The 25,007-nt window shown below is 42.4% G+C and overlaps 4 protein-coding genes across 4 annotated transcripts; all 4 read left to right on the forward strand.

The window, feature by feature from the left end:
• Positions 1 to 116: 116 nt before the first annotated feature.
• On the forward strand, positions 117 to 3,416 carry LOC115400571 (extracellular calcium-sensing receptor-like). Its single transcript, XM_030108554.1, has 6 exons — positions 117 to 262; positions 391 to 676; positions 818 to 1,645; positions 1,730 to 1,960; positions 2,113 to 2,236; positions 2,369 to 3,416. The coding sequence occupies exons 1-6, from the start codon at positions 117 to 119 to the stop codon at positions 3,280 to 3,282; spliced, it is 2,529 nt and encodes an 842-aa protein (XP_029964414.1). The 3' UTR covers positions 3,283 to 3,416.
• A 2,985-nt stretch (positions 3,417 to 6,401) lies between these two features.
• Positions 6,402 to 10,073, forward strand: LOC115400749 (extracellular calcium-sensing receptor-like). Its single transcript, XM_030108768.1, has 6 exons — positions 6,402 to 6,538; positions 6,665 to 6,950; positions 7,132 to 7,926; positions 8,050 to 8,277; positions 8,423 to 8,546; positions 9,157 to 10,073. The coding sequence occupies exons 2-6, from the start codon at positions 6,687 to 6,689 to the stop codon at positions 10,071 to 10,073; spliced, it is 2,328 nt and encodes a 775-aa protein (XP_029964628.1). The 5' UTR covers positions 6,402 to 6,538; positions 6,665 to 6,686.
• Positions 10,074 to 11,262: 1,189 nt separating this feature from the next.
• Positions 11,263 to 15,067, forward strand: LOC115400318 (extracellular calcium-sensing receptor-like). Its single transcript, XM_030108117.1, has 6 exons — positions 11,263 to 11,468; positions 11,681 to 11,978; positions 12,103 to 12,897; positions 13,011 to 13,238; positions 13,350 to 13,473; positions 14,154 to 15,067. Exons 1-6 carry the CDS (start codon positions 11,380 to 11,382, stop codon positions 15,065 to 15,067), a joined length of 2,448 nt encoding a protein of 815 aa, XP_029963977.1. The 5' UTR covers positions 11,263 to 11,379.
• A 4,010-nt stretch (positions 15,068 to 19,077) lies between these two features.
• LOC115400323 (extracellular calcium-sensing receptor-like) lies at positions 19,078 to 22,462 on the forward strand. The gene is made up of 6 exons (XM_030108126.1): positions 19,078 to 19,283; positions 19,385 to 19,682; positions 20,038 to 20,832; positions 20,939 to 21,166; positions 21,324 to 21,447; positions 21,549 to 22,462. The coding sequence occupies exons 1-6, from the start codon at positions 19,195 to 19,197 to the stop codon at positions 22,460 to 22,462; spliced, it is 2,448 nt and encodes an 815-aa protein (XP_029963986.1). The 5' UTR covers positions 19,078 to 19,194.
• The last annotated feature ends 2,545 nt before the right edge of the window (positions 22,463 to 25,007 follow it).

Below are 25,007 nucleotides of genomic sequence, written 5' to 3' on the forward strand. Positions count from 1 at the left end.
TCATAGTTGAGTGAGCTTATCTCTGGGCCTTGGGTGACAAACAGCGCTGAGCAACGATGCTGCTGATAGCCAACCTCTTTCTTGTTTCCCTTCTGGCTGTGAGAGGAGTAGAGCCCATGTGTCAAACATATGGGACAAAAGAACTGTCTCAGTTTTCTAAGGAGGGGGATATCAACATCGGAGGCATTTTCTCCTTTCATCAGAACCCCGTCACTGTTAATCCGACTCGAGAATTCAACCCGGGAACAATCCGTTGTGAAGGGTAAGATTGAAAAAAAAAAAAATCTCTATACAAAATATGAAGTTTGTATGTGTGTATTTATAATTTGTTTTGGTGTTTCCTGACAACAACACTTTTTAAAAGTTGGTGTCTTTCTTTCCTTTGTTTAGATTGGACCCAGGAGAGCTTCAGTATGCATACACTATGATGTTTGCCATTGAGGAGATCAACAACAGCTCACAGCTGTTACCGGGAGTCACGCTGGGTTACTGGATCTTTGACTCCTGTCCGAGTATCCCACTGTCTATCAGAGCCTCTCTAAACCTGATGAATAGGTATGACAATGGGACCCCCAGCTGCAACAAACTGTCTAACGTGCACGCTGTCATCGGGGAAACCACATCCACTTCTACAATAGGCATTGCACGCACCATGGGACCTTTTCATATACCGGTGGTGAGTGATGAGGGAAAGCAAGCTCTGTGCACACTCACATTTTCATGAAAAACCATGTTTTTGTATTTTGAGACCTAGAATGTGGCGTGTTTCAAAGTCAATACTTGTGTGTTGTCCAAATATGTTTGTTTTGTCTTTCAGATCAGTCATTCAGCCACATGTGCATGCCTTAGCAATAGGAGAGACTATCCCTCCTTCTTCAGAACCATACCGAGTGACCTTTACCAGAGCAAAGCACTAGCTAAGCTTGTGAAACATTTTGGCTGGACCTGGGTCGGAGCCATTAGGACTAATAGTGACTATGGAAATGGTGGTATGGCAACTTTCTTGGAAGCAGCGGAAAGTGAAGGGGTGTGTGTCGAGTATTCTGTGGCTATTTACCGAACAGATCCCAGAAAGTGGTTCTTGGAGGTTGTGGACATCATCAAGAAATCCACATCAAAAGTGATAGTGGCATTTGCAGATGGCACTGACCTTGACATACTTCTTAAAGAGCTTCATGCTCAGAATGTGACAGGCCTGCAGTGGGTAGGAAGTGAGGGCTGGATCACATATCGTTACATTGCCTCTCCTGTAAACTATGCTGTGGTTCAGGGAGCAGTAGGCTTCGCAGCACTCAATGCTCACATCCCTGGGCTGCAGGAGTTTCTTGCCGGCAGCAGACCCTCCAGCTCACAGGGCAATCAGGGTCTTGTGGAGTTGTGGGAGATGCTATTCAACTGCATCTTGACTCCTGCACGACAGACTCATGCTCAGGATGCACCAGCAGCAGCATGCAGTGGGAAAGAGTCCCTGAGGAACATGAACACACGCTTCACAGATGTTTCAGATGCCAGCTTACTAAACAATGTTTACAAGGCTACGTACGCTGTCGCTTATGCACTGCACTTGCTATTTAATTGCAAAGATGGAGAGGGGCCCTTTGAGAATAGTATGTGTGCTGACAAGGAAAATGTGCAACCATGGCAGGTAAATATTTGTACCTACATGTAAACAACTGATACAAAGCAATTATTGTACAGCTCAATAATACCATTATCAATCACTGTACAGGTGCTGCATTACTTAACTCAAGTAAATTTCACCACTAAGATTGGTGAAAACGTGTTCTTTGATGACTTGGGTGACCCTGTGGCACGTTATGCGCTGGTGAACTGGCAGATGGATGAGACAGGGTACATACTCTTTGAAACCATTGGTAACTATGACGCTTCCCGACCGGAAGGCCAACAGTTTGAAATGAAAGCAGGCGTAACGGCTGTCTGGGCAGGGGAGAGTCTGAAGGTGAGTATAACAACAAGTTTTGGTTAATGATTTTGAACAATCACACTCTCAATTACTAATTCTAGTTACATACAGAATTTGTAATCCCTGAGATCTTTCCCATTTCAGTATGATTTTTTTTTAATTGACTTTTTAATTGATTTGTTAAACAGGTGCCAAGATCTGTGTGCAGTGAGAGCTGCTTGCCGGGGACACGCCGCGCATTCGTCAAGGGCAAACCTATCTGCTGTTTTGATTGCATCACCTGTGCTGATGGGAAATTCAGCAACAGTACAAGTGAGACAGCAGGATTAATCGCCTTCACTCTCACTCTCTTTGTGTTTCTTTTGGGCAAAATCACTATAAGCACTTTTTTGGCTTATTTGAAGATGTGTGTGCTGTACAGCTTAAACATATTTATGCTTTCAGATGCAGTGAAATGTGAAAAATGCCCTGATGAATACAAGTCCAACGAAGAGAGGAATAGCTGTGACATGAAATCTATTGAGTACCTCACCTTCACTGAGTTAATGGGCATACTGTTGGTGACCTTTTCTGTCATTGGTGGTTGCCTGGCAATTGCTATCGCCCTGATATTTTTCTGCTACAGACAAACTCCTATTGTCAGGGCCAACAACTCTGAGCTGAGCTTTCTGCTACTCTTCTCCCTGACTCTGTGTTTCCTGTGTTCCCTAACCTTTATTGGCAAACCCTCCGAGTGGTCCTGCATGCTGAGACACACAGCGTTTGGCATTACCTTTGTTCTCTGCATATCTTGTGTTCTTGGGAAAACAATAGTGGTGTTAATGGCGTTTCGAGCCACACTTCCAGGCAGTACCGTGATGAAATGGTTTGGGCCTGCACAGCAGAGACTCAGTGTTATGGGATTCACAGTGATACAGGTTTTAATTTGTATACTTTGGCTGACAATCAATCCCCCATTCCCTTACAAAAACATGAGACATTACAAAGAGAGGATTATACTCGAGTGTGCCCTGGGGTCACCGATAGGCTTCTGGGCTGTGCTAGGTTATATAGGGCTTTTAGCGATGTTGTGTTTTGTGCTTGCTTTCCTGGCCAGAAAGCTGCCTGATAATTTCAATGAGGCCAAATTTATCACTTTCAGCATGTTAATATTTTGTGCTGTGTGGATCACATTTATCCCAGCATATGTCAGCTCCCCTGGGAAGTTTACAGTGGCTGTGGAGATATTTGCAATTTTGGCTTCAAGTTATGGGATGCTTTTTTGTATTTTTTTGCCAAAATGCTACATCATATTACTAAAACCTGAACACAACACAAAGAAGCATCTGATGGGTAAAGGGACCACACGAACCCTTTGAGATAATTGCAAAAACTCAATAATAGTCTTTTCTTTTTAAAAAAGCCATTTTAGTTTAATTAAAATTTGTTCTACAATGTCTGCAAAATATAAATGTTTTTTTTCTACCTAAATGATATAACAATTTAGGGATTTTTTTTCATGCAAATGTCATATATGTATTCAATTTTGCATGCATGCAATTGGTACTGTCCAGATTTTGATAAAATAAAAACAATATGTCAAATGTGCACCATTGCTTGTGTCATATTTGTACAGACAGAACAAAATGATTGATTACGAAAACAGTAGATATCCACTAAAAACTTAAATGCTGCCAGATATGCTGTTTGTTAAATATTCTCCCACCTCCGGGAGAGCTTCTCTCATGTCCCGAGGGAGGCTGGGGACATTGAGTCCGAGTGGACCATGTTCTCCACCTCCATTGTCGAAGCAGCTGCTCGGAGCTGTGGTCGTAAGGTCTCCGGTGCCTGTCGTGGCGGCAACCCCCGAACCCGATGGTGGACACCGGAAGTAAGGGCTGCTGTCAAGCTGAAGAAGGAGTCCTATCGAGCCTTGCTGGCTCATGGGACTCCCGAAGCAGCTGACGGGTACCGGCAGGCCAAGCGAACTGCAGCCCGAGCAGTTGTGGAGGCAAAAACTCGGGTCTGGGAGGAGTTCGGGGAGGCCATGGAGGAGGACTATCGGTCGGCCTCGAAGAAATTCTGGCAAACCGTCCGGCGCCTCAGGAGGGGAAAGCAGGTCTCCGCCAACACTGTTTACAGTGGAGGTGGGGAGCTGCTGACCTCAACTGGGGATATTGTTGGACGGTGGAAGGAATACTTTGAGGACCTCCTCAATCCCATCGCCACGTCTTCCGTGGAGGAAGCAGAGGCTGAGGTCTCAGAGGTGGACTCGTCCATCACCCAAGCTGAAGTCACTGAGGTGGTTGGCAAGCTCCTCGGTGGCAAGGCACCGGGGGTGGACGAGATTCGGCCTGAGTACCTTAAGTCTCTGGATGTGCAGGGACTGTCTTGGTTGACACGTCTCTGCAACATCGCGTGGCGGTCGGGGACGGTGCCTCTGGATTGGCAGACCGGGGTAGTGGTCCCCCTGTTTAAAAAGGGGGACCGGAGGGTGTGCTCCAACTATAGGGGGATTACACTCCTCAGCCTCCCCGGGAAAGTCTATTCCAGGGTACTGGAGAGGAGGATCCGACCGATAGTCGAACCTCGGATCCAGGAGGAACAATGCGGTTTTCGTCCTGGTCGTGGAACAGTGGACCAGCTCTATACCCTCCATAGGGTGCTCGAGGGTTCGTGGGAGTTTGCCCAACCAGTCCACATGTGTTTTGTGGATTTGGAGAAGGCATTCGACCGTGTCCCTCGTGGTGTCTTGTGGGGGGTGCTCCGGGAATACGGAGTCCGGGGCCCCTTGTTAAGGGCCGTCCGGTCTTTGTATGACCGGAGTAGGAGTCTGGTCCGCATTGCCGGCAGTAAGTCGGACCTGTTCCCGGTGCATGTTGGACTCTGGCAGGGCTGCCCTTTGTCACCGGTTCTGTTCATAATCTTCATGGACAGAATTTCTAGGTGCAGCCAGGGGCCAGAGGGGGTCCGGTTCGGGAACCACAGGATTTCATCTCTGCTTTTTGCAGATGATGTTGTCCTGTTGGCTTCATCGAACCCGGACCTACAGCATGCACTGGGGCGGTTCGCAGCCGAGTGTGAAGCGGCAGGGATGAGGATCAGCACCTCCAAATCCGAGGCCATGGTCCTCGACCGGAGGAAGGTGGCTTGCCCCCTCCAGGTTGGTGGAGAGACCCTAGCCCAAGTGGAGGAGTTCAAGTATCTTGGGGTCTTGTTCACGAGTGGGGGACGGATGGAGTGTGAGATTGACAGGCGGATCGGTGCAGCGGCTGCAGTGATGCAGTCGTTGTATCGGTCCGTCGTGGTGAAGAAGGAGCTGAGCCGAAAGGCGAAGCTCTCGATTTACCGGTCAATCTACGTTCCCACCCTCACCTATGGTCATGAGCTTTGGGTCATGACCGAAAGGACAAGATCCCGGATACAAGCGGCCGAAATGAGCTTCCTCCGTAGGGTGGCTGGGCGCTCCCTTAGAGATAGGGTGAGGAGCTCAGTCACCAGGGAGGAGCTCGGAGTAGAGCCGCTACTCCTCCACATCGAGAGGAACCAGCTGAGGTGGCTCGGACATCTGTTTAGGATGCCTCCTGGACGCCTCCCTAGGGAGGTGTTCCGGGCATGTCCCACTGGGAGGAGACCCCGGGGAAGACCCAGGACACGCTGGAGAGACTATGTCTCTCGGCTGGCCTGGGAACGCCTTGGGATCCTCCCAGAGGAGCTGGAGGAAGTGTCTGGGGACAGGGAAGTCTGGGCATCCCTGCTGAGACTGCTGCCCCCGCGACCCGGCCCCGGATAAGCGGTAGAAAATGGATGGATGGATGGATGGATGGATAAATATTCTGCCAGTGGCCTCTGGTAGAGGAACCGACTAGAAGGAGATACCACACAGAAAGTGAGAGAACACATTTTTAAAAAAAAATAAACATTATAACTGAATCAGGAAATTAAAAATACCAATACAAAAGAAAAATAAAACATATTATTATGCATACGCTTATTGTTGAAGAACAAGTTTAACGCAATTCCGCTACAAAGATCACACTTTATGCTTAGTGTGCAACAACAAATTTGCAATTTGGTCATTAAAGTATGTTTCCTTACAGGAAGGGAACCTTTTAAGACCCTGTCTATTTTTTTCTGCTCAGCAGTTTTAGTAATTATATTAACAAATAAACAAAAATAGAAAAATAATAGATGATTAATGCTTTTGGAAAAGCTTTGAAGAAAAAAATTGTCATCCAACAACCCATAAGTGTTCAAGTGTTCAACTTTCCAATGAGATTAGACATCATGTTTTTTTTTTTTCTTTATGGTTCTCCAAAAGGTATAAATGTCACTACAAACAGGCTCATGAGATGCCACCCCGTGACTGAGCACATTCATAAACATGACAGCATACAGGAACCTTTTTTGGTCGCAGTGGCGACCAGTACGGGGTTGGTTCCTTTCCCAGCTGCTATTAGTGGCGTCTTTGTCTTGGACTGAAGAGCTAATATGCAAGCAAAGAGGTGATCCTGAAAACCCCAGCCTTTTCCAGGATGGAGACATTATTTTGGGGGGAATCTTCTCTTTTCATACCAGCTGGAAAGTTAGCCAAGATACCTACACGCACAAACCACGGCCACTGCAATGCAACAGGTAATTATACTTAGACTATGCTGCTGCAGATGTTTTTCATTTAGCACTACAGGGTTGAAATTATTATAAGCATGACTGTTGGAAATCAACTATTCATCATTTTTCTGAATGCAGTTTAAATTTCAGAGAGTTCCAGTTCGCCCAGACGATGCTTTTCGCCATCGAGGAAATAAATAACAGTACAGACTTGTTGCCAGGGATCTCTCTGGGCTACAAGTTATATGATAGCTGTGGTTCTATTGCCAGAAGTACAAGAGCTGCACTCGCACTGGCAAATGGGAATGAAATTGCTTATACGCCCTCTGAAGCACCCTGTGTCTCACCTGCACAAGTACAGGCCATCGTGGGGGAAACCTCCTCATCTCCCAGCACAGCTATAGCGACTGTCATTGGACCTTTAAATATACCAATGGTGTGTATGGTTAAACACTGATTAACTGGAAAATAAAAAAAACGTAGAGATTGGCTTCTTTGAATGTTTTATTGTCATTTCACATCCCGTCATATTTTATATTAGTTTAGTTCCTTGTTGTGCAATGTTTGTAAAATTTATATGCTTCAATCTGACCACGTCTCTTCTTTTAACCTCTTAGATCAGCCACTTTGCCACATGTGCTTGTCTCAGTGATAAAACAAAATACCCATCCTTTCTCAGAACCATACCCAGCGACTACCACCAGAGCAGAGCCCTGGCTCATTTGGTCAAACACTTTGGATGGACTTGGGTCGGAGCGATTAGAACCAATGATGATTATGGCAATAATGGCATGGCTACTTTCACTGAAACGGCACAGCAGCTGGGAATCTGTCTGGAATACTCTGTTCCGTTTTACAGAACAGATTCAGAAGATAAAATTGAAAAGATAATAGGTATAATAAAATCCTCAACTTCAAAGGTAATTGTTGCCTTCCTTTCACATAAAGATATGGATGTGTTGATTCCTGAGTTATCCCAATACAACCTGACTGGATACCAGTGGGTTGGCAGTGAATCATGGATCGTTGACTCTCAAACTGCAGCAATTGATAAGCAACATATTCTGGATGGGGCTATAGGACTTTCCATCCCCAAAGCGCATGTCACCGGCCTGAAAGAGTTCATGTTGGATGTAAAGCCTCTAAATGTATCAGGCAGTGAAATGTTCACAGAGTTCTGGGAGACATTATTCAACTGCAGGCTTAAGCAGTCAGAGTCATCAGCAGGAGCTGACAGAGAGTGTACCGGACATGAAGATCTGACTGGAGTTCAAAACAGCTTCACTGATATGTCTCTGATGCCCATTTTCAACAATGTCTATAAAGGAGTGTATGCTGTGGCTCATGCACTTCATAAAATACTCAGCTGTAAAAAGACATGTAACAACACAGTGAAACTAGAGCCATTCACGGTGAGATTTGCAATGCATTCCTTTAAATCAACTATGAGCAGCATCTTTGCTTAAACCTTCAAGAATTCATCACTGTGGATTCACATGTTCTTGAACTTCATGCTTTGTTTTTTTCTTCTTCAGATTTTACAGCAAATAAGGAAGACCAATTTCAAAACAAAGGAAGGAGATGAAGTTTACTTTAATGTGAATGGAGATCCGCCTGCAAAGTATGAAATTGTTAACTGGCAACCAAGAGAAAATAATATTGTGGACTTTGTTCAAGTTGGTCTTTATGACACAACTGTACCTGCTGGCAAACAGCTAAACTGGCAAAACAAATCTTTAATTTGGGCACAAAACTCCCTTGAGGTGATCTGCTACATACTTATGAGTAATAATGTTTACTGCATGGTTGACACAGATATTAATTAATTCTGTTTTGAGGCATCTAAATGGATGTTAAAGTAAAGTAAAAACATCACACTATTGCATCTTTGTGCTTTCTTCAATGCAGGTGCCGGTGTCTGTTTGCAGTGAAAAGTGTCCTCCAGGAACACGGAAAGTTCTCCAGAAAGGGAAACCTGTCTGCTGCTACGACTGTGTTCAGTGTGCTGAAGGCGAAATCAGCAATAACACAGGTGTTGTAAAATTTATTCCCGACTTTGACAAGAGTTCAGCTTTCTGATTTTCTGTGAATGAAAAGACCAAGTCCAAGTCACACAACAATTGTAAAAACGGGCCTAATTCGAACTAATTTACAAGAGCTTCCACTCTAAATCTATAATCCATGGGCAGTACCAAGGACATTCAGTCTTATGAAAAATATCTAGTAATCCATCTAATATTGAATATGGAATAATTAGTGCTGTCAATTTTAATCGCGATTAATCCATTGAGGTCTGCCAATTGGGTCAAAGAAAAGAACTAGAGGATAATAGTGTTTTTTTCCTGACATTGGGACTGATTTATGAGGATTAGATTCTTCATTGCAATTAATCTCAACTTTAAAAAAAGTTAATTGTTGACAGTTCTCCATGAATTAATCACGATTAATTGCGATCAATGCGATTAAATTGCGATCAATGCGATTAAAACTGACAGCACTAGGAATAATATGAATATTCAATTCAATATATTCAATATGTGAGGGGATGCAGCTGAAAAACATAAATATAAAATCATTTTGAATAATATTTCCATGAAGATTATCCCATGAAATGTAATATATCTGTCAACTTTACTTTTCAGACTCTATTAACTGTGTGAGATGTCACCCTGAGTTCTGGCCAAATGAGAGAAGAGATGCCTGCATAAAGAAGGAGGCTGTGTTTCTATCATATGAAGAGATTATGGGCGCCCTGCTCACTGCAGCATCTTTATTTGGAACGTGCATGACTGCTGTTGTGGCTTTCATTTTCTTCAGATACAGAAAAACTCCCATAGTCAGGGCCAACAACTCAGAGCTGAGCTTCCTGCTGCTCTTCTCTTTGACTCTGTGCTTCCTGTGCTCTCTGACCTTCATCGGCCGGCCCTCCGAGTGGTCCTGCATGCTGAGACACACGGCGTTTGGCATCACCTTCGTCCTCTGTATCTCCTGTGTGCTGGGGAAGACTATGGTGGTGTTGATGGCCTTCAGGTCCACACTCCCAGGCAGTAATGTGATGAAATGGTTTGGGCCTGCACAGCAGAGACTCAGCGTCCTGGGTTTCACTCTGATACAAGTGATCATATGTGTCCTCTGGTTAACAATTTCTCCTCCTTTCCCTTTTAAGAATTTTAAGGAACTCAAAGACAAAATAATCTTGGAGTGTGCTCTGGGCTCACCTGTAGGTTTCTGGGCTGTTCTCGGCTACATTGGACTTTTGGCCATTTTGTGCTTCATCTTTGCTTTCCTGGCTCGGAAACTGCCTGATAATTTCAATGAAGCCAAATTCATCACCTTCAGCATGCTGATATTCTGTGCAGTGTGGATCACCTTCATCCCGGCTTATGTCAGCTCTCCTGGGAAGTTCAGTGTTGCTGTAGAGATTTTTGCTATTCTGGCTTCCAGCTATGGACTGCTGATTTGTATCTTCTTTCCAAAATGTTACGTGATCTTACTGAAACCAGAGAAGAACACAAAAAAGAATGTGATGGGGAAGGGGGCACGTGCAGCATCACCCTGAAAACTGAAAGCAATCTGTGAAAAAGACACATGTAACGGGAGTAAGATTTTTACATAACTATTTAACCACACTGTCAAATAATTAAATATTAATGTTTATCATCCTGCTTTCTTCTGATTTAATTATTTTCTGTCAGTCAAAGTCACTTACGCAAATGGTAAATGCACTACTCTTATATAGTGCTTTCTTCACAGCATGAACAGAGCCCAACGCGCTTTACACTGCATTATCACATTCACCCATTCACACGCACATTCACACTCCAATGGAGGTGTGGTCATATCTTTTTCCAAGAACAAAGAGTGTGGTGTGCATCTCATAGGTAAACCACAGGAGTTGATCTAAGGATCCACTGGAAACCACTAATGACCGTAAACATTTACTTCCACTTACTAAATCAATAATCTGAATACTATGAAGGAAGCAAGCCTTATAATTATTTTTTAAGTCATAACCTAAAACTTTTTTAGCTCATCAAAAGTAATTTTTACAATAAGTATTGATGAGGATATATATTCTGTGTCTTAGTGACAGATTTAATTTGAAAGCATTTTTTAAATTCCTGTTTTGGGCATAGTCAGCTCAAAGACAATGTGAATATATTTTTATTAAAGACAACATTTTCAGCTTTGATTTGGTATCAGACTGCACAAGAACTCTATTTCACATTGCTGGCTGGTTGAAGCCAAAATAGAACTAAAAGCAAATCTGATGAGAGTTTTTTACTGGGCATGACTGAATTTATAATATTACTGGCATTACAATCATGGATCATACATGTTATTACACTATTGGCATGCTATTAAATCATGGACTTTATTGCACTTTATTATCAAAAATTAAGGTGTTATTGGCAGATATTACAGTATTGGCCATTAAAACATTTTTCATTGTTGCAAGCTATTTCTATTTGTGCTTTTAAAATGTATTTAAAAGTAAAATAAAATTTGCGTATTTAAGTTGACAATAAAATTAATCAGTTTGATTTGACGATCTCACATATCTAAAGATTTTGAAAATAATATTCCAATGCAACATAAAAAGACAAATAAATAAATGTATTTCTTAATGTGGTTATCTCCCACCCTGTCCGATTCATATTTCCAACGCTCTCCCAAAACGTATAAATACTGGAGCAAACAGTTTGGTTCCGGCAGACAGCATGACGTCCACACACAAGTGGCCCGAGCAGGGGTGGGCCCTTCTGCAGGTCCTGCTGGTGGCAACCTTCTCCCAGGCTGAGGAGCCAGTGTGCAGACACAGAGGGGATCCTGAAAGCCCTCAGCTGTTCAAGAGTGGAGACATTATGTTGGGGGGGATCTTATCTTTCCACAGCAGCTGGAGAGACAGACAAGAAACCTACATGAACAAACCCAAGCCACTGCAATGCACCAGGTAAATTTCACCAGCACATAAAAAGTCTGATTCGCAAAATGTGTAGTGAATTATTTGCAAACCGAGAAGAGCAGTTTTTTATATTTGCTTTTGAAGTGTTACTTACATCTTGTCTGTAATATTATGACTGAATGATTTATTGACAGTGGAGTAGTTTTTATTTCAGGAAGATATTATTTTAATATTTTCTCTTCTTTATTGTATGAATATAGTTTGAACTTTAGAGACTTCCAGTTTGCCCAGGCAATGCTTTTTGCCATTGAGGAGATTAATAACAGCACAGCTTTACTACCGGGAATCTCTCTGGGATACAAAATCTATGATATCTGTGGCTCCATAGCCAGAAGTGTGGGAGTTGCACTCGCCCTGGCTAACAGTAATGATGTTTCTTCTGCACTCCCAAAAGAACCATGCACCAAACCTGCTCAGGTTCAGGCCATAATCGGAGAGACTTCTTCCTCTCCTTGTATGGCAATAGCAACTGTTATCGGACCCCTTCAGATCCCACTGGTTGGTAATAACGATAAAAGTGAAATGGCATTTCATGAAACTGTTGGTCTGTTTTTATTCCCATGTTACTGAAGAGAATTATGTACAGTATATGCATTTTTTATTCTTTCTCTTGTTATTTTAGATCAGCCACTTTGCCACATGTGCTTGTCTCAGTGATAAAACAAAATACCCATCCTTTCTCAGAACCATACCCAGCGACTACTACCAGAGCAGAGCCCTGGCTCAGCTCGTCAAACACTTTGGATGGACTTGGGTCGGAGCGATTAGATCAAACAATGATTATGGCAACAATGGCATGGCTACTTTCACTGAAACGGCACAGCAGCTGGGAATCTGTCTGGAATATTCTGTGTCCTTCTTCAGAACGGATCCAGCTGAGAAAATACAAACTATCATTGATATCATCAAGGCTTCCACCTCCAAGGTGATTGTGGCCTTTCTCTCCCTCATGGACATGGATGTTTTAATACATGAGTTGTCGCAGCACAACCTGACTGGGCGCCAGTGGGTTGGAACTGAGGCCTGGATATTTGACTCTCAAACAGCAGCAATGGATAAGCAACGTATCCTGGATGGGGCTATAGGTCTCTCCATCCCCAAAGCGCATGTTACTGGCTTCAAAGAGTTCATGTTGGACGTGAGGCCTCTAAATTTATCTGGCAATGAAATATTCACAAAGTTTTGGGAGAAGTCTTTTAACTGCAAATTCAAGCAGTCAAAGTCATCAGCAGGAGTTGACAGAGAGTGTACCGGACATGAAGATCTGACTGGAGTTGAAAACAGCTTCACTGATATGTCTCTGATGCCAATTATCAACAATGTCTATAAAGGAGTGTATGCTGTGGCTCATGCACTTCATAAAATACTCGACTGTAAAGAAACATGCAATAAAATCCTGAAACTAGATCCATTTATGGTGAGTTTGATCAAAACTTGACTATTCTGTGCATCAGGTCACTATTTCAATCTCATACATCTTAAAAGACATGAAAGTCTTTCAGAAAACAGAATTTATTTTTTCTTTTTTAGATTTTGCAGCACATCAGTAACATTCGCTTCAAAACCAAGGAGGGGGATGAGGTTTACTTTAATGAAAACGGAGATCCTCCAGCAAAGTATGAAATAGTAAATTGGAAGAGAAGAGAAAATGACAATGTGGACTTTGTCACAGTGGGACTTTATGATGCATCGCTGCCTGCAGGAAAACAGCTGATACTGCAAGACAACTCTTTAATCTGGGCACAGAATTCACATCATGTAAGCAGCCATTGCATTATCAACTGTTTTGACTCTGCACTGAGATCAGTAAAAATAAAAATGCACAGAAAACACGAAATGAGCGTCTCACAGTGCTTTTTGTCCATGCAGGTGCCCGTGTCAGTTTGCAGTGAAAAGTGTCCTCCAGGAACACGGAAGGTTCTCCAGAAAGGAAAGCCTGTCTGCTGCTATGACTGTGTACAGTGTGCTGAAGGCGAAATCAGCAACAGTATAGGTGGATTACAAGTATAATTACATCAACAAAAAGAGGTTTCAGTAGAAATCACAAGATTATAATTGAATAATTCGAAGAAAGTTCATTCCAATTTCTAATCTAAATAATTAAATCATGATGCGTATTTAGAATACAGCGTATGAAGATAAATAGTTAAGAGTTTAGATATTTTATCTGTTTTTTCAATACTCCAACAAAGAGCACAATGGACTGGCTTCAAATTTTGATAGCAATTTTAAAAATGTCACTGCATACCAATAACTTATGTTACACACTGTATTTATGATTTCCATGACTTTAAAGCCAAAAATGGAACAGAAATTGCTTGAAATCTGCATACAACAATTTAAATATAAACTTGTCGTTTGAATCAAACCTTGAGGAAAATTTACATTTCCATGAATTCTAAAGACACAGATAAATCCACGCAACATACAGACATGAATGGACAATTTTTCCGAACTGTTTGTGTATATTCTCATTTGTCCGGGCAGTCTCCCTACAACTGAATCAGGTTCGAGGCAGGTACCATAAGTCCAGTTGATGCAATTTTTTTTGCAATTTCACAGAAATCATATGACAAACCACACTCATAAAAAAGAGATGATAAGGGTTCATCTGTTAGTGTCATATATAAGACATATATTATAGATTAAACCAAATTTGTTGCTGTTTTACAGATTCTTTCACCTGTGTGAGATGTCACCCTGAGTTCTGGTCAAATGAGAGAAGAGATGCCTGCATAAAGAAGGAGGCTGTGTTTCTATCATATGAAGAGATTATGGGCGCCCTGCTCACTGCAGCATCTTTATTTGGAACGTGCATGACTGCTGCTGTGGCTTTCATTTTCTTCAGATACAGAAAAACTCCCATAGTCAGGGCCAACAACTCTGAGCTGAGCTTCCTGCTGCTCTTCTCTTTGACTCTGTGCTTCCTGTGCTCTCTGACCTTCATCGGCCGGCCCTCCGAGTGGTCCTGCATGCTGAGACACACGGCGTTTGGCATCACCTTCGTCCTCTGTATCTCCTGTGTGCTGGGGAAGACTATGGTGGTGTTGATGGCCTTCAGGTCCACACTCCCAGGCAGTAATGTGATGAAATGGTTTGGGCCTGCACAGCAGAGACTCAGCGTCCTGGGTTTCACTCTGATACAAGTGATCATATGTGTCCTCTGGTTAACAATTTCTCCTCCTTTCCCTTTTAAGAATTTTACGAAGCTCAAAGACAAAATAATCTTGGAGTGTGCTCTGGGCTCACCTGTAGGTTTCTGGGCTGTTCTCGGCTACATTGGACTTTTGGCCATTTTGTGCTTCATCTTTGCTTTCCTGGCTCGGAAACTGCCTGATAATTTCAATGAAGCCAAATTCATCACCTTCAGCATGCTGATATTCTGTGCAGTGTGGATCACCTTCATCCCGGCTTATGTCAGCTCTCCTGGGAAGTTCAGTGTTGCTGTGGAGATTTTTGCTATTCTGGCTTCCAGTTTTGGACTGCTGATTTGTATTTTTGTCCCAAAATGTTATGTAATCTTACTGAAACCAGAGAAGAACACAAAAAAGAATATAATGGGGAAGGGGGCACAAACATCACTTTAAGATCTCAATACACTCTGTGTGTCTATACATTCTATTTCATATTATGATTTTCTTTAAGTTATATATAAGCTCATGTGCTTGAGTTGCTTTTAAAAGTTACTAAAAAAAACGGAGGGATGAGAAACTAAGCCCACTGCTAAGCACTTTAGACATCAAGTCATACCTTTGTACAGGATCAGCGATCAGCACCTCCTCCGTTGGATAATGTATTACAGACAATGAAAAATTAATAAAGGGGGGAAAAAGTTGAATAACTCAGATGAAATATTCCAGGCTCACTTTTTCTTTTCTTTTTTTAAGTAAATTACTGAAGTTGTAACTTGTGAAAACATAAAAGAAAACGTCTCACCTCAAAGTTTAACTTCATACTTGGAGAAGTTTGTTGGTGAAATGATGCATTACATCTGTGATTACTCTGTCTGGCAGATAACACACAAGTTCTGTCAGATAGATCTGGGAAAAAAACAAAAAACAATTATAACTACGTATTTGAGTAAAGCAAAAGAAAAAAAATTGAATAAAATAAAAAATAAAAATGAAAAAGTAATAACAAAAAAAAATTGTTAAAAATTACCAAAAATTGTTTATTAGCTTTGGCGTCGGCCACTTTTTTTTGGGGCACTTCAATCGTCGGCCAGGGGTTGTGGCTCACGCGCGTGTCCATCTGTGTGTGTGTGTGTGTGTGTGTGTGGGGGGGACTGGCTCCTTGATGAACATCACGTGTCTCTACATCAGCCTCAGTGTGGAGTCAGTCCGTGATTTTCTGACAACTGACGGGGTTACTGTCAGCTATGAGTTTTCATCCGGTTCTTTAATTTGTTTCATGACAGATTTAACAGATGCTTTTCTGATACACATCACATTGTGGCTTACCTTGCACGTCAAAATGCTGCTACGTGTCCTTTAACTGAGCATTTTATGATGTGTGCGGCATTCGATGTCAGGAGACACGTGAAGGAAACGTGGACAATTTGCAGAAAGGAAGGGCTCTCAGACAGCTGTGAACGTCACAGCACTAGAGTGGGGGGACAACTGCGGCGGCCGAGGCAGCGGTGGCCCGGGCTTCTTAAGTGCCTTCGGCGAGCCCAACACGAGCACCCCATGGGAGCGGGGGGGTGGGGGGGGCGGGGGGGGGTGGGGGGGGGGGGGTGGGGGGTGGGGGGGGGGGGGGGGGGGGGCGGTTTGGCGAGTGATGCCGAGCAGTGCGGTGCTCACACGGACCATCACAGCAGCGCAGAGCCAACGCAGAGCACGGAGCGTCGGGGCGCCCCTTGTATGGCCGCGGCGCCCCCCCCCCCCCCCCGTACGTGGCGCCCTTGGCGGTTGCCTAGTTCGCCTATGCCTAGAGCCTTCACTGGGCCGAGGCATGCGTTCGCGGGCAGGGGAGGGGGGTGTCGGGTGGCGGCGACGGAGGCATCCACCCGCAGACCAGGGGGGAGAACCGTCAATTCGGGGTACATGCGTCCGCTCGAGGGCCCGGAGTAATGCATGCGTGCGTGTGTGTCGCGCGTGTTGGAATCCTCTCGCGGGCCGGATGCCGCCATTTGACGATCACTGAAGTAGGGTGACCACCCGTCCCGCGTAGCGCGTGTTCGTACAGCGTTTCAAGTCCATTTCACGCATCCTGCAAATTGAGTTCCTCAATTTGATTATGTGGGACACTGTCCCGCATAATCAACGCTTGCTCTAAAAAAAAGCTTGCTCACTGCAATCACCACACACACACACCCGTCAGTAAACAACTGCGGTCAAGCCAGCCGGCGCTCTGACAAACACAGTAAAGTGAGCCGACGTTGTTTAGCGGTGCATACATATTTTATGCATTATGGTAAAAGCAAAACCGCGGTCCTGTGACAGTCAAGCCGACACGTTTAGCGGTGTGCACAAATTTTACGCATTACGGTAAAAGCGAAAACGAGAGGATTGCAAAACAAACGTTAAGTGCCCCGGATCACATTCACCTTATTCATAATTAAAAGAATACACATGAATACTGCTGATAAAAAAACAAAACTGAGCAACAAAGTACATGAAGGAAAGCCTGTGTTAACGCTGATTTTCAGTCAATAGGTCAAATGAACCTGGAAATATTGAGCTAAAATACTTTATCTCTCTTACAAATAGTAAAATAAAATTTCTGCAATATTCAAAGATAAAACAAAGGGCTGTGTTTGAAAGAGACACTACAGTAATGGGATTCACAGGTGATTTGGAGTAAATAGGTCAAATAACCTGCTAGCTATTGAGAAAAATATTAATAAAAATTATTAGAAACATTGCCAGAGCAAACCAAGAGGTGTGTCTGAACCAGACTGTGTAGTAATGTGATTCACAAGTGATTTGGATTCAGTATATCAAATAACCTGGGAGTTATTGAGCTAAAATACTGTATTTTTCATAAAAATATTAAAACAAATGATTAAAAATATCAAAAGCTAAAGCAAAATGACGTGTCTGAAACAGACACTGTAGTAATACGATTCACAAATGATTTGGAGTCAACAGGTCGAAGAACCTGGGAAAAGCAAAACACACTGAAAGCTAAGGGCTCATTAGCAAGAGTGGCCTATTATGAGCCTACAGCAGCATTACATCTGTTAGGGGAGCAGGGCAACAAGAATTAACATTAATATACCATGTAAAGTGGTATCTGCTGGAACCTTGGTATACCGGTATCAGTGAGTGAGTCTGCCCGCCGGGTGGGGGGGCCGCCACGCTGGGCGGGGTCCCACATTGTCCTTCAGAGTCATACCTCTTGTCCCCCATTGGGCTCATTAGCAGGTGGTCACCCTGGCAACAAGACACTCAGTATCTGTAACATGGTTATAATTTCTAAAGTTATAAAGGATTTCTTCAGTCTGGCTGTCAATGAAATGTTTCAGAGAGGTTCGGAGTCCGAGCTAACTATTAGCATTAGCAACAAATGAGTTTCAATGAGTTCATGACATAATATATGACATAATAGCAAAGCTTGAACTGACCCCATACTTGGGACTGTTAACATTGAAGATGTTCTGAGCCTAAAGTCTGAACAAAAAGTGGAGCTTGTTTAAAAATACAGGTTGGCTGCTGAATGGAGGTTGGTGGTTAAATCACATGTTAGGTTGCTTCTTCTTCCTATTCTGTCAGAGAAGTTGATATCACACTGTCAAACATACAGCAATACAGAATGACTATCAAAAGTAAAAATAGAAATATTGATAACAGCTTTTTTCGACAAATTTAAATGCTGTTTCTAATTTGACCACCCACAATAGACATTACAAGGATGTTATGAACCGACCTGGCACACTAATTTATTAAAAAAACAAAACAAAAAAGCACACGTTTAATGGAGTGAATTCAAAACATAATTTTTAGAAATCAATATGTAAGTTCCAATAATATTGGTCAAAAAAACAGAACACAACCTAAAAGATATGACTGAAACCAGCACTCACTTCCCAGGATAAAACAAAAACAGGTGATCAGAGCTTCCACAGAGAGCTTCAGCAAACACTAATAACTTCATGGCATAGAAATATGATGGCTGTCAGTCAGAATAAATCAATCAAACCAACTTCTTACAAACTAAATTCCAGCTCCATCACAGTAAGGTATAAGGTTATTTGTATGGTACCACTGACAGCTCCTATTCAAGACCTCTATTACAGACTTCAGGCCCATTTTAAAGAAAGAACAACTCAAAATCACATTTTCTGAATAGAAAAAACATTTCAAATTCTAATTTAAAGTTTTCACCACATGAGAAAAAGTTCCTTTTCAAATCTACTACAAAGCTTGGGAAAGGCTGAAAAAATTCTTTCTTAATTGGGCAGATCCCTTTGGCGCTCCACCTTGAAAAGCAGATGTGCTGTTCTCTCTCTTGCTCTCTTTTTTTTTTCCTTAACCTGTACGGCTCCAACGTCTATAAATTTGATGCAGTATTAAATCTACATTCAGGTCCACTTAATGACACTCAGTCGTTTGGTGTTTCGGACAGCATGGCACACACACAGCGGTGGCCACAGCAGGGTTGGGCTCTTTTGCAGCTGTATCTCGTAGTGTCTTTTTCTGGATCTGAGGAGCCAGTGTGCAGGTACAGAGGCGATCCTGACAGTCCCCTTTTGTCCCAGGATGGGGACATTATGTTGGGGGGGATTTTCTCTTTTCACAGCAGCTGGAAAGATCGACAAAATACCTACATGCATCAACCACTGCCACTGCAGTGCACCAGGTAAATTACATCAAAACTGAGAACAAATCATCTTTAAAGAGAAGTCAAATGAATATTGTTAACTACTGTGTTGCTTTCAACCTTTGTGTCACCATTGTCAGTTTGAATTTCAGAGCTTTTCAATTTGCCCAGACGATGTTATTTGCCATTGAGGAGATTAACAACAGCTCAGATATACTGCCTGGCACCTCTCTGGGCTACAAAATGTATGATACTTGTGGTTCCGTTGCCAGAAGTGTAAAGGTTTCATTGGCTGTGGCAAATGGTATTGAGGTTGAACCTGCATTCTTTGAGGCACCGTGCATGAGACCCGCTCAGGTGCAAACCATCATGGGAGAGACCTCCTCATCACCTTGGATGGCAGTAGCAACAGTCATTGGACCATTTTACATCCCGATGGTGAGTATTTTTAAAGAAATGCTGAATGGTATTTGTGACAGGTATAATGGTCTGTGATTTGTAGTGTGAGAGTGAACGGTTGGTGGTGGTTGGAGGTGCCGATGGCGCAGATTGGCAGCCTCGCTTCCGTCAGTCTGCCCCAGGGCAGCTGTAGCTACAATAGTAGGTTACCACCACCCAGGTGTGAATGGGTGAATGTGATATTTCAGTGTAAAGCGCTTTGGGCTCTGCTAATGCAGATGAAAAAGCGCTATACAAGTGTAGTCCATTTACCATTTGTCAAACTGTTCAGAGCAGCAGGTATATGACTGTAAATGCTTAAGCTATATGATGTGGTTTTTCTTTTTTTTTTTAGATCAGCCATTTTGCCACATGTGCTTGTCTCAGTGATAAAACAAAATACCCATCCTTTCTCAGAACCATACCCAGCGACTACTACCAGAGCAGAGCCCTGGCTCATTTGGTTAAACACTTTGGATGGACTTGGGTTGGAGCGATTAGAACCAATGATGATTATGGCAATAATGGCATGGCTACTTTCACTGAAACGGCACAGCAGCTGGGAGTCTGTCTGGAATATTCTGTTCCGTTTTACAGAACAGATTCAGAAGACAGAATCCAAAAAATTATTGAGGTTATTAAAGCTTCCACCTCCAAGGTTATCGTTGCCTTCATGTCTCATTTGGACATGGATGTGCTGATACATGCATTATCTCAATACAACCTGACTGGATACCAGTGGGTCGGCAGTGAGGGCTGGATCTTAGATTCCCAAACTGCAGCCCTGGATAGATATCACATCCTGGATGGGGCCATTGGCCTTTCGATCCCCAAAGCACATGTAACCGGTCTGAAAGAGTTTATATTGGATATAAAGCCATTCAATTCATCAAATAGCAAATTGTTCACAGAGTTCTGGGAGACATTATTCAACTGCAGGTTTAAGAAGTCAGAGTCATCAGCAGGAGCTGACAGAGAGTGTACCGGACATGAAGATCTGACTGGAGTTCAAAACAGCTTCACTGATATGTCTCTGATGCCCATTTTCAACAATGTCTATAAAGGAGTGTATGCTGTGGCTCATGCACTTCATAAAATACTCAGCTGTAAAAAGACATGTAACAACACAGTGAAACTAGAGCCATTCACGGTGAGTTCTAAAAATGTATTGCAGCGTTTAGTCACAGAGAGAATAAATCTTTTTGGATGGTTAGATTTTAAATCTATAGCCTGTGAAATATAACATATTTTCTTAGATTCTACAGAACATTAAAAATATTCACTTCAAAACAAAGGAAGGAGATGAGGTCCACTTTAATGAAGATGGAGACCCACCAGCAAGGTATGAAATCATAAACTGGCAACCAAGAGAAAATGACGCCGTGGACTTTGTCACAGTCGGCCTTCATGATGCATCGCTGCCTCCTGATAAACAGCTGGATCTGCAAAGTGACTCTATAATTTGGGTACAAAACTCACCGCAGGTAAAATGGTACCATTAATCACATTGAACAGACACTGTATATGTGAAAGTCTTTGTGTCATATCTAGTATTGATAAAGAGTATTAAATATGACACTTTTGAAAAGCCAACACCACCGTACACAAAGTGTATTATTTACACTACTCCTTTCCATGCAGGTGCCCGTGTCAGTTTGCAGTGAAAAGTGTCCTCCAGGAACACGGAAAGTTCTGCAGAAAGGAAAGCCTGTCTGCTGCTACGACTGTGTTCAGTGTGCTGATGGAGAAATTAGCAATACCACAGGTGTTGTAAAACTTAATCCCGGCTTTGAAAAGAATAGCAACACAAAAGGAAAATCTGCACTGAAATTTATATCCACCTGTTGTTTTGTCTATATTTTAAAGATTCATTCACCTGTGTGAGATGTCACCCTGAGTTCTGGTCAAATGAGAGAAGAGATGCCTGCATAAAGAAGGAGGCTGTGTTTCTATCATATGAAGAGATTATGGGCGCCCTGCTCACTGCAGCATCTTTATTTGGAACGTGCATGACTGCTGCTGTGGCTTTCATTTTCTTCAGATACAGAAAAACTCCCATAGTCAGGGCCAACAACTCTGAGCTGAGCTTCCTGCTGCTCTTCTCTTTGACTCTGTGCTTCCTGTGCTCTCTGACCTTCATCGGCCGGCCCTCCGAGTGGTCCTGCATGCTGAGACACACGGCGTTTGGCATCACCTTCGTCCTCTGTATCTCCTGTGTGCTGGGGAAGACTATGGTGGTGTTGATGGCCTTCAGGTCCACACTCCCAGGCAGTAATGTGATGAAATGGTTTGGGCCTGCACAGCAGAGACTCAGCGTCCTGGGTTTCACTCTGATACAAGTGATCATATGTATCCTCTGGTTAACAATTTCTCCTCCTTTCCCATTTAGGAATTTTAGGGAATTTAAGGACAAAATAATCTTGGAGTGTGCTCTGGGCTCACCTGTAGGTTTCTGGGCTGTTCTCGGCTACATTGGACTTTTGGCCATTTTGTGCTTCATCTTTGCTTTCCTGGCTCGGAAACTGCCTGATAATTTCAATGAAGCCAAATTCATCACCTTCAGCATGCTGATATTCTGTGCAGTGTGGATCACCTTCATCCCGGCTTATGTCAGCTCTCCTGGGAAGTTCAGTGTTGCTGTGGAGATTTTTGCTATTCTGGCTTCCAGTTTTGGACTGCTGATTTGTATTTTTGTCCCAAAATGTTATGTAATCTTACTGAAACCAGAGAAGAACACAAAAAAGAATATAATGGGGAAGGGGGCACCAAAGTCAAACTGAAAGTCAAATCCCATGTCTTGGTATTTTATTCCAATAATCTGTCTTTAAATCATTGTGCAGTCAGCCGGTTCACTGAACAGCAGATCAACAAATTTGGCCACAATTATAGAAGTGAAAACAATGGCATTCAACCTTACTCTGTCATTTTTTTTCTGAGGACTAAAACAAAAGAAACCTCTGCAGTCTGGATGAAGCTGCTGCAACATAACCGAAAATGAATGTCCAGTAAACTGGCACTCCGAGAGCTAAGTTTTGTGCTGGGGTAATATGGGACTAATAACTGTCAGATTTAATGGAGCCTGGTTGTTCAGAGTTTTAAAGGTCAAATGATTTACTTCAAATTCTATTCTAGATTTAACAAGAAGTAAAAAAAGACATGCTTATATTTGAGTGATGGGATCTCTCCTACTACTTCGTGTCCATTTTCTCACATTTTGTTTCAATTAAAGATTTTCTAAGGTCTTATTTGGACACCCTGATTATAGTGAATTATAATAGCCTGTTCTCAAGTTAACAAATACATGGATTAATTTCTCAGCATCACTCTGAGTCAACATGCTCATGATTTTAGAGATATTTAAAGAAGGAGGTCCTGCAGACCTGTTTAACGAAGGTGTTGAGCAATAAGTCCTGCTCAAAAGTAACTCCCAGGTTCCTCACCTTGGTACTCGAGATCAAAGTAACACCATCCAGTGTCACTATATGTTTTTTACAAAAAATGTCTCAGATGTATTGGATTAAATATAACAGTTTCATCTTGGTTTAGAAGCAGAGAAAAACAGCTCATCCAGGTTTTTACATCTTAAAGAAGAGCTTCAAATTTGACAAGCTGATCAGTCTCATCTAGGTTCATCGATAGAGATTTGTGTATCATCTGCATAACAGTGGAACTTAATGAAGTTTCCTGATGACACTCCCATCCAAAAAGCATTTCTAATGGGAAAAGTATAGATCCTAAGACAGAATCCTGTGGAGATCGATGTCTCATGAAGTGGTCAATGCACCTTGGCAGCAGAACTGTATATTTCACGGGAAGTCTATATATGGTTTCCCAGAAGCACTCTCAACATCTAATGTGGCTTTTGGAATTGTTGGGGAAAATATTTTTCAGGGAACCAAGGTACAATGCTGTCAAGTCGCAATTCTAATAATAATTTATTTTGTTTGTATAGGCAGTGAAATAAAGTTGTTTATTATGATTGTATGCACATCTGGAAGTCCCTCTTTTGTGTCAAAGTGTACAAGACATACCTAATCAAAAAATGCATTCATTTTTTTCATTATTGACCACATGTAACATAATTTTTGCTGTTGACAGTCAGTTGATTTTACTGTATTCTAAGTATTGTACATATTCACCATGTCAAAAACCAGACACAAAAAATAGAAAGAATGACTTTTATTTCTGACTGAGAAATGAATTCAGTCTTAACATTTTGTTATCTCTGGAAATATGGAGCTATGTTTTCGTGGTGCAACTCAGGTTGGTGGAGCGTTGCGCAGCCCATGCAGTGGAAAGTTTTAGTGGTGCAGCACCATGCAAAGTCAAATTGGTAATTTGGTTGACAGTGCTGCACCAAGATGGGTGTGGCTGAGCACCGGGGGAGTTGTCAATAACCCTTTCATAACTGGAATATTAGCAATAACTGAGCTACGCACAGCCATGTAAACACAGCCAAAAACCTGAATATGCTCATATTCCTTTTTTTAAAATCCCGGACAATACACCTGGGTTACTCGTTTTTTCACTCGATTATTTGATCATACAAATGCGTATCGGAACATCCCCACTGAAAGGAACATTCATTTTTGTTCTGTGCATGTTATATAAAGCATTTGTCTGGAAATACAAACACAGAGGTAAACAAACATCGTGAAAGTCAGATGCAGACGCAGCACATCACCACACTTATGGAGCGAGGATGAAATAAATGTATTTTTTGAATGTATTAACTTTATCAAATGGGTGTGGATGTATATGCCACAGCTCCGACTCCATTTTCAATTTGTTCTTCACGTTCTCTCCTTGTATTAATGAAGACCTCGAGGCACAGGCGTGTTAAGTACCGCTGGTGGATCAGTACCAACACCAAAGCACAAACAAAGGTGACGGCTATCGGCCCTGGGACCTGCTGCACAAAACTACAGTAAAGGATTGTGCCGGGATATCTTGATTATCCTGGATGAATCCATGATCTGGTTGCACCAAGAGGGCTTGGGGAAAGCGGGATATGATGGAACATAAGTTACCATGGAGATTTGCTCTGTGGAGCCAGCCTGCTCCAGAGTGGTGTTGTTTTTAACGGCCTATTTTGATTTTAGTTTCACTCTAGTCTTTGTTTCAGACTGTCATTGTTATCAAAACCGGTTGCCACACATGCCAAAAAATAGATAAATATATCTATTGGCAGAATATCACACAACAGGTGTAGGAATATTTGATATGAACAAGCAAAAACACAGCTTTTTTCACTTCAAAATGTCCTACAATAAATGGATCACAACATCCAACATCCAATGCAGCTTGGTATAAGAATTGTGGTGT

Source organism: Salarias fasciatus, chromosome 14 (assembly GCF_902148845.1).
Source record: "Salarias fasciatus chromosome 14, fSalaFa1.1, whole genome shotgun sequence".
Classification (NCBI taxonomy): Eukaryota; Metazoa; Chordata; class Actinopteri; order Blenniiformes; family Blenniidae; genus Salarias; species Salarias fasciatus.